At 31.0% G+C, this 10,193-nt stretch overlaps 1 protein-coding gene across 2 annotated transcripts; it reads left to right on the forward strand.

Annotated features, from left to right (window-relative positions):
• Positions 1-410: 410 nt before the first annotated feature.
• LOC133174121 (porphobilinogen deaminase-like) lies at positions 411-8,948 on the forward strand. Of its 2 annotated transcripts, XM_061309162.1 has the most exons (12): positions 411-525; positions 3,711-3,783; positions 4,243-4,292; positions 4,864-4,984; positions 5,051-5,063; positions 5,370-5,447; positions 5,555-5,630; positions 6,297-6,410; positions 6,550-6,708; positions 6,843-6,896; positions 7,042-7,140; positions 7,286-8,948. In XM_061309162.1, exons 1-12 carry the CDS (start codon positions 481-483, stop codon positions 7,565-7,567), a joined length of 1,164 nt encoding a protein of 387 aa, XP_061165146.1. In that variant the 5' UTR covers positions 411-480; the 3' UTR covers positions 7,568-8,948. The 2 variants fall into 2 exon arrangements, with proteins under 2 accessions (XP_061165146.1, XP_061165145.1); XM_061309161.1 differs by lacking the exon at positions 5,051-5,063 and having other exon boundaries at positions 416-525; positions 4,864-4,997.
• The last annotated feature ends 1,245 nt before the right edge of the window (positions 8,949-10,193 follow it).

Raw genomic sequence — 10,193 nt, forward strand, 5'->3', positions numbered from 1 at the left:
AAACAAAAGGTTTCACTTCCTAGAAAATGTAAATCCTAAAACAGCTGTAAAATAAACAATAATTTAGAAGTTTGAAAAGGGGCATCATTAATCGGGTACACACTTCTGATAAATAATATTAATCTATACTTGTAAAACACAGATGGCATGAAGGGGTGATATTTAACAAGACAAATAAATAACGCTATTTCATTTCTTTGATTTAACTTTTTATAGGTAAATAAATATAAATAAATATCTCAGAAAAAGGTCTTATATGCATTTATTCATCACGTGGTTACATATTTCTTGATCGCCAGTGTAACCTTCGCATTCCTCATGTGCCTCATCTGATCGGGCTCGGTAGGGTGTCCTTGACCGTAGATTATAAATACGTTTGGGACTCCTCGGAGTTATACAGTAAAGCAGGAAGTTTTGATGTTCTGACACGTGTGTTTCAAAACAGAAAATTTTTAACATTTCCCCGAAGTTTTTAGGAAAATGGAGACTAAAAGTGTTGTCAAAGTGGGTTCTCGTAAAAGTCAGGTATGTATTACTATTTGTTAAACATTATTTTACACAGAAACACTGTTAAAATGTAAGAATTTCGAAAAACAGATGGTGCATACATCCGTTTCTGTTTTGTTTACATTTTGCGATCTAAATACTGAACTAGGGAAAGGCGAATGAATGTCAAATAAACAATTTTGTGTTCAATAAAAATATTGATAGGCAATTTAAAGATAAATTAAAATAATGATATTAAAGCATTGTAAGATTTAAAATTTTATTTAATAGTGTGTGCTCCCCTTCCCTGATGTATGCATGACATCCTTATCTAATATCTTCTTCTTGAGAGCTCCATTAGTAAATTAATGTATTAAGATCGCACTATAACAGAGAAAATGAAGAATATTTAATTACATACATGTAAAATTTAGTGCATTCCAAAATTTTCCAATTAGTGAACAACAGTCAATACAGATGTTGATCAATGACTAACATGCACTGAACACTGTTGAGGTGTTGTAATAAGACAAAATTTCAAGCTTGTAATGTTTAATTCCTATAAGTTAAAAACTGCTTAAGAAGTCAGCTTTTTGAATGAAGATTAAAAAGTTATTGTTTTCAGTAGTTTGGTAGCTTTTTCAATCACTTCTAACAATAATCTGTTTAGTCCAGGTTCTAGTTTATTAACACCATTTCTTTATTCGTGAGAAGTAATTTTTAAAATCTCTGTTTTATAAATTTATATTATATACATGTACAGTCAAATCTCATTATCTCGAACTCGAAGGGACCAAGAAAATACTTCAAGATAACCAAGGATTCAAGATATCCAGGGTAAAATACTCAAGGAATAAACAGTTGGGATTTCAACATGACTTCGACATATCCATGGTATTCGAGATATCCGTGTTCGAGATAGCGAAGTTCAACTGTATATATTTTTCTTTTCATACCCCTATGTACATGATATAAGAAGATTTATGTTACTTATTCTGAGTTATCCATTAGGTTACTTCCTTCCTCATAGTACCTCATTTCCTGTTCTAAAAACTTATGAATGTACTTAGAATGAGATCATTTACACAGGCATATTTTTGTCTCTCATTCTATCCCTCAAGTGTGTGTAGTTTTGAACATTGATCCTTAGATCACGTACAGAATAGATAGCAGAGTAGGTCAGAAACCAGTTGTGTCATTCACAGATTAATTCATCGTTTACCTGTAGAGGACTAGATTCTACCTAGAATTTGTGACTGTGTTATAAATAGTTTCTAAATAATGCCATCCCCAGTATGTTTTAAAATTGAATATTTTTTCATAACACCCTCAGAATTACATATTCCAGATTTATTTAAGTACAGGGCATGTATACATGCATTGTACGTACAAAAAAATAGATTGACATTACATGGAACCAAAGTACATTAATGTACAGTAGATTTGCAAAATTTCACTCTCAGTTTGTATAATACATAATTCTAAATAAAGTGTTAACAAGATTCTTTTCTCTCTTGTATCATAAATATACGTAAGTGCATTTTTTATTTTGGATTTGTTTTTTTAAATGTATATGCAATGAATAAGAACTGCTTTTTGTTACTGCTTATCAAAGCTCAGTTTTAAAGATTGTTATATGTGAAATATGTATATATAGATTAGTGTTTAAAAAACACAGGAACATGTTTGTACTTCATTTTTTAGATTTTTAGCTTTATTAAACTAGTATAATGTTGATATAGATTATAGGTGGTTAAATTCAGGTATGACAAGCACATACACATAATCAATAAAATATCATTAATGTACATATTAAAATCATTCAGGTGTTTCAAAGGTTTGTAGAATATTTCTACTGATGATTATGAAGCAGACATAAACAACACATTTTTTTTACTTATTTTAAATTTGAGCAGTAAGTAAATTATTAATATTCATATAATTGATATAAAGTCCCAAATTTGCTCACAGTTACATGTTTAACACTATGTCTACCTCTGTATGTCTACTAAATACATTGATTTGATGATTAATATCCAGATCTTGATATATTTTTGCTTTAGCCTTTGTAAACTGAATGTTATTTCTTTCTAAGAAATGTATTATCTTTCAGATGTAGGTATCAATATCAACTCAATTTTCTTTTCTTTTTCTTTCTTTTTGTGTTTCATTATTTCCCCTCCCCCTTCTTTTTTTAATCTAATCTTCTTTAAAAACTTTATGGAGATATAATGTACATGTATTTATAACAGTAAAAATTAAATGACCTTCAAAAATCATGTGACGATTGACAAAATCTCATCTTCAGAAATGTTTTGTAAATATGTGTGGGATCTTCTGATCATGTGACACATGCTCTGTTGTCTTTTAAAACACCTATCATGTGACAGCATATCCATGAAAACTATACCTTCAGTGAAACACTTCACTGACATGGAATGGCCATTTTGGTTGTTTCTCACATGACTTCTGGCTTGTTTTGTTCTTGTGGTCATGTGACAGTAACTTAACATGTTGCCACACTGTTACCACAGGACTTGTGTATTACCTCTCTAAGGTCATTTTTACCTGTGTTTACCTGTCAGTAGATCATTTAAGGACATACAGTCTGAGTCATTAGTCGATAATTTCACGGTCTATTGCTGCTGAAGTGACAGTTTATGTTTCATTCATGTTAAGAAGATAAACATAGCACATAAACAAGATTGTAAGTGAATTGTGTCCTTAGAAAATAGCTGAAAGTAACTGTCAATTGCTGAGTGATAATGTCTCAGTGTCTGTGCTGTATAGATATACAATTTTTCAGTTAAATTAACAGGTTTCAGAGTTGTGGAATGTATTATATGTACTCATGCATGAATATGCATGTAGTGTGATAATTTACATTTTAAGGACTACTCTTTGCAGGTTCAATAACACAATATCTGACATGCAGAAATACCAGTTAACCCTTTAAATAGTACTCCACTGATTGATTATACATAACTCTTCTTTGTTCTTAAGATACATAGAGCTGGGAAAAGGGGGACAACTTAGGTTCTATCACTTCAGTACACAAACAGAAAATAATATTTCCATGCTCAAATTGTTTTGTACATATAATTATAAGTTGACTTTGCCTTTCAATATTTAAATGATTTTTAGCATTTGCAAAAGAATCATTATGTAAAGAACAAATATTAATTTCCAAAACCTATTTCCTTCTATATGATTTCTGCTTTCAGCTTGCCTTGATACAGACAAACAGTATAATCAACAATCTGAAGAAACTCAATCCACACCTCACTTTTGAGATAAGTAAGTGACTGATACATGTACTTACATTGTACATGTTTTAGTTAATTTTGTGAACCATATAATTGAAATCTACATTTTGATATACATGTATATGTGTTAGAGGAAAGGATGAGAGGAGCTAGGTGATTGAATGAGGACTAAATTTTAAAATTATTTTTGAAAAATTGATTTATGAAAGATGGATTAATTTTGTAAATGGTTTATCAATGTCCTCCTATTAGTGTGACACCTGCAGATATTTTCTATTTAAAGTATGTTTGGAAAGATTTACAGAAAATTCTACAGAGAAAAGAGGGGGGATGACAAGCATGCAGTGTTGATGTTTTTTTTTATTCTTCCTAAATGATACCTCTTTCAACATGTTTATTATTTCTACAAGAGGCTGCACATCACTAATGATTTGAATATGTCTACAATTTTTTATCAACCTAAAGATGTTTTGTTTTTCTTTTTTTACAGTTTCTATGCAGACCACAGGGGATAAAGTTTTGGATGCTGCTTTATCAAAGGTAGCTTATATTATAATTGTAAATATTAGAGCGTACATGTTATAACCCATGTCAAAAACTTTTTGTTGTATTTTTTGTAATTTCTGGAAAAAATCGTAAATATCAAAGCATGATGTTTTTTAATATTCATGTAAATTAAGCCTGTAGTTAAGACTCATACTAAAGAGCTATATTAAATATTGACAAATGTGTCTATGTGTCTTGGTTTCAAAGTTTGTCCATTGTTATTTGAATTGCAAGAGAAACATAACATTAACATAATTCTGTTAAAAAAAAAAAATAAAAATATTCAGAGAAAGCTCATTATGAGGTAATTTTATATATATATATATATATATATATATATATATATATATATATATATATATATATATATATATATATATATATATATATATATATATATATAAAGTTATGGATAAATTTTTTTCCTTTTCTTTTTACTTTTTATTTTTGGTGTACAACAAGCAAGTTTACTCTTAAATGCATAGTAGAGATAAACATATCTGTATTAAATACTAAAGTCCTTTGTCTCTTCTATAAATCACTAAACAGTAAGTCAATCTTATAGATTGGAGAGAAGAACCTGTTCACACGAGAACTGGAGGTTGCCTTAGAGAAGAATGAAGTGGATTTTGTGGTTCACTCCCTGAAGGATCTGCCTACATTATTACCAGAGGGCCTTCTTATAGGTTGTGTCTACAAGTAAGTTTATATACAGGATCTGCCTACCTCATTACTATAGAAACTTTTTGTAGGATGTGTCTACAAGTAAGTTATTTAAGGGATCTTCCCACCTACATGTATTGGTCCTTATTCTAGGTTGTATCTACAAGTAAATATATTCAAAGGATTTTCCCACCTCATTATTATAGGAACTCCTATAAGTAAGTATCTTTGAAGGATCTGCCCTCCTCACTTCTATAATAGGTCTTTCTTATAGGGCGTGTCTACAAGATAACTGGAAATCATGACATTACTTTGACAGATGATATACCAATGTTAAAAAAAAATGCTAACATAAAACATAAATTTCAAAAAATACTTATATTTTGAAACTGTTGGATTGATTTTTAGGAGAGACAGTCCTTTTGATGCAGTGGTAATGCACCCATCTAATGCTGGCAAGAAACTGGAAGACTTACCATCTGGAAGGTATGAACAAGTTTACCCCTACTATTTGAATTGCTATAAAATTTGGAATATAATATGTTTTATATCATATGTGATATTCAGTATGAATTTTTGTCTTTCTTTTACAGTGTAATTGGAACAAGTTCTCTACGAAGAGCTGCACAGTTGGCCAGGAAGTTTCCGAACTTTCAATTTGAAAATATTGTATCCTTTATACCAGCCTGAGTACTAAATAATCATATCATTGATGTACAAGTATCTATAGTAAAGACAACATTGATTCTATGTACATGTAGAACAGTTAATATAGAAGTCTGTTATCCGCCAAGCTAATTTGCCCTATATGACAATAATTTTTTTACATAAAAAACTCTCATCTGGTTGATTCCTTATTGCAAAATTAAAAGGACGTTCAATGACAATAGTAATGGTAAGTAAAGCAACCCTCTCTTATTTATAATGACGACAGTCTCTTATTTATAATGACGACAGTCTCTTATTTATAATGACCACAGTCTCTTATTTATAATGACCACAGTCTCTTATTTATAATGACCACAGAGACTTGTACATTTAGTAATACAGTTGAACTTCGGTATCTCGAAAATGGATATCTCGAATACCATGGATATGTCGAAGTCATTTTGAAGTCCCAACTACTTATCCGCTAAGTATTTTACCCTGGATATTTTGAATCCTCATTTAAAATCTCAAAGTATTTTATCGGTCCTTCAAGTTCGAGATATCAAGTTTTGACTGTATATATAAATGTCCATGATTATACTATGGTAAAGGCCAAGAGTATTAAGTTAGTGAAGACATTTTGAAATGAATGTTCCAAACAGTGTGATTTCCTTAATGCTGGAATAGAGAGGAAACTTGAACACACGCTTTAGGAAGTTGGATGAGGATAATAAATATTCTGCCATCATTCTGGCTGAAGCTGGACTTCACAGAATGGGGTGGCAGGATCGAATCTCTCAGGTGAGCAGGAATAAAAGATAATATAAAGGGGGGAATGTAAATCTTCCTCATTGCTTACATCAGTAGGGATGCCTATTGAACAGATTTGCTACCTCCCATCATATGAACTTAAGTTTTATTTTTTTTCCTGCTGTAACAGGTTCTTGATAAAGACACATGTATGTATGCTGTTTCCCAAGGTGCCATGGCAGTAGAGTGTAGAAGTAATGACCCATTCACTCTTGGTCTCCTTTCCCAAATCCATGACCCAGAGACTGTGATTCAGTGTGTGGCTGAAAGAGCATTCCTCAAGAAACTGGTAAATACTTAGTGTAAATTAGCAATTGAAGCAAGTGGTTAACAAACCAAAAGCTTTTCAAATTTTACAAGATGAAAACAATGCATAATTTACATGGAAAACCAATGATGTTACAAAGCTTTTTTATATGATAGGAGGGAGGATGCAGTGTGCCAGTGTCAGCGTACACAGAAGTCAAAGATGGGAAGGTGAATGATGATTTTAAGTAATAAATGAGCTGATATTGATAAAATCTATTACCAAAGCTTGTGATGCTATACAATAAAGTGGACCATAATAAATAAAGCATTTATATTCCTAAAGATTTAACAATAACACTGTTCTCTCTTGTAGTTGTCTCTGACTGGAGGGGTATTCAGTATTGATGGTACTCGAGGCAGGATAGAGTGTGTTTGTAAAGACCTCCCAAAGTCATTTGAAGAAAAAGAAAAGGTATTTACATACAATCATATGGGTTTGAAATCTTTATTCCAACCTTATCATAAAAAGTTGAAAAAAAAAAATAAATCCACAAACTAGGAGAATTAAAAACTTCACATTTCGAAAGCTTTCCTAGTCATTTTTTTTCTATTTATAGCTCAATATCTCTCCGAATGGACCTAGACAATTTGCAGGAATTGTTGGAAATGAGAAAGTTTCTATTGAAACATTAGAAGTTGCCCAAAAAGTAGGTGAGGAGATTGCAGAGCTTATGTTGAAGTCCGAGGCCAAAGACATTCTCGCCAATGCCAAGGCTGAAACAGCTGCTGCCATCATTGCAGAGAAACAGAGAAAAGAAGCAGAGAAAAAGAAAAATGAGGCAGAGAAAATTCAAACTAATGGACATAATGCACATCTAGTAACAGCAAATGGGCATTAAATCTGGTTCTATGACATGTTTTACTGGGCATTGCATACCATTCTGAAGGAACATTCTGATAAGGATGTTATCAACTTGAGTGTCAATTAATGGCTAGTCTTATAGCTTATAAGCTCAAGTCCTTTATAAAGAATTGTTATAAATAGCTTAACTTTTTTTTGGCTTTAACTTATGATTAATTGGTGGGACTTATCTGCAATTTCCTTAATTTTGGGTTCCTGCAAAAGTTCTTGAAAATACATTATTAAGATTTAAATATTGATCCATATTAATTTATTAATGGTTTTTACAAATGACAATTTTTTTTCACAGGGGTGGGGGGGGGGGGGGTTTCTTTCAAATAAGACCATGGTAATTAGGAATGCAGACTGTATTTTTCTTTGTGTAATCAATGATCATAGTGAATGTGATTATAATTTACAAAGTTTTATTTATTAAGATGTGCTGTAGAATACAAGAGAATGATGCAAAAGGGATAAAACTAAGTGCTCTGCATGAATATATTTTCCATTAGGAGTTATCTTTTTTCCCCTAATGTACATGTTTAGAATGCGTTATTAACATCTCTATTCTGAATCTTTACAAAACTCCACTATTTAAAATATTATATGAAATAAAAGATCAATTGAGGATTATGAATTTACAGGAATTCCATGCTTTCTATGGTGTATTGTGAGGCATATCTCATTTTTATTCATTTATTGTATTCATTGTATATGAAATATATACATTAAGTGTATATAAGAAAAAGAAAATTCATATGAGGATCTTAATTGAATATGTATTTTGAAGTGCTGAATAATTTATTTCTCAAGTTCTGATTAATTTATATCTTATGTGATAATTTTACTTGTCACTGCCTGAATCCATGCATTTTTACATGGATCATTTGATTTAGTGTTTTCTGCTAGCATGACAAAAGAGGTGTATAGTAGTTTTGTGATCAGAGAGTGTGAGAGTTTAGAAGAAAGGACTTTTATATTTTCAGACACATTAAGATAATTAGGTTAGCAAAGTAGACTTTAAAGATTGTGTGTTATCCTTGTTCTAGTTACTTAACTAATTAAAACGATTCAGTGTAGTATTGACGAGCAATGTCTGAAGGATTTGAATTTCTCATTTAGCCTTTGAACTTTCGCTTGATGTACTTAAGGAGCTGTGTCTTGGGGTGCTATTTTCACTATGTCTCAGGCTTTGTATTAAGTGATATGGTTAAGGCTCCTTAGTAAGATCAAAGAACATAATCAGTTAATGGACACAAACAGTTTACGGAACTCATTTTACGAGTATCTGTGATGTTCAGTATTTATTTTTAGATTTTTTTTTTAAATATAAAGGTGAGGATACAGCTTTAATATCTCAATAAACCTAAGGAAATGATTTTCTTGCTACGCTTATTTTATAATGTCAGAGTTTGCCATATGTCCCAGTCTGTCTGTTAAAGGGTGGTATTACGTGTACACATTGTTTAAAATGTCATGAAAGGCAATTATTTTGTTTGAATTTTCCTGTTGAGACAAATGCAGAGAATGACAAAGATATGCATGAGAGTTTTTTTGAATGCTCACGAAAACATGATGAGTTTTGCAAATACCTGGAAGTGCCTTTCAGACTTCAGTTAAAACACAACTAAGTGTTAAGGTGTTAATTTCACGGAAGGAAAATATAACTCATTGAGAACCATTCCTGTAAACGGAAATATATACAAAACACAATTAATTCCCCACATATTAATTTTATTGCATTTAATCAGATTTACTAATGATATCTCGTTTAAGAAAACCAATTTAAAATGTAGTATTTGTATGCTTGTCTATGTTTGTGTTCTGACGTTTCTTGTTTTGTATGTTATTGAATAAATATTTTTTTATAAAAAAAAATCTAGTTTGCAGTGATTTTGGATTTTAACAGGAGGAAAAGTATTATTTATTATTTTGGAAAAATATTGCATGGATTTTGTGTAATGATTATTTAGAGTCATGATTATCTAGCCTACATCTCTTAAACACTAATGGAATTCTCTTGCATACATAGTAAAAAGTTTTTCAGATGAAATCTCCAGGGACAAGTGAGGTTTTGCAAGCTCGTGCATTTTACAGCCAACTCGTGTCAATATTCACCAATATAAGTTCAATAACCCCATAATACTACACCAACAGAACAGTTCAATATTATGAATACACTACACCAACAGAACAGTACAATATAATGAATAGACTACACCAACAGAACAGTAAAATATAATGAATGTACTACACCAACAGAACAGTACAATATAATGAATAGACTACACCAACAGAACAGTACAATATAATGAATATGCTACACCAACAGAACAGTACAATATAATGAATAGACTACACCAACAGAACAGTGCAATATAATGAATAGACTACACGAACAGAACAGTACAATATAATGAATGTACTACACCAACAGAACAGTGCAATATAATGAATAGACTACACCAACAGAACAGTACAATATAATAAATAGACTACACCAACAGATCAGTAAAATATAATGAATAGACTACACCAACAGAACAATTTGGTTTAGTAAGAACATCGAAAACATTAAGTTTAACATAATTTTTTTTTTCTTGCACCGTCCAATAACCGACTCT

This window comes from Saccostrea echinata, unplaced genomic scaffold (genome assembly GCF_033153115.1).
Source record: "Saccostrea echinata isolate AGI-Se365-2 ecotype Australia unplaced genomic scaffold, CSIRO_AGI_Sech_v1 ptg000057l, whole genome shotgun sequence".
NCBI lineage: Eukaryota > Metazoa > Mollusca > Bivalvia > Ostreida > Ostreidae > Saccostrea > Saccostrea echinata.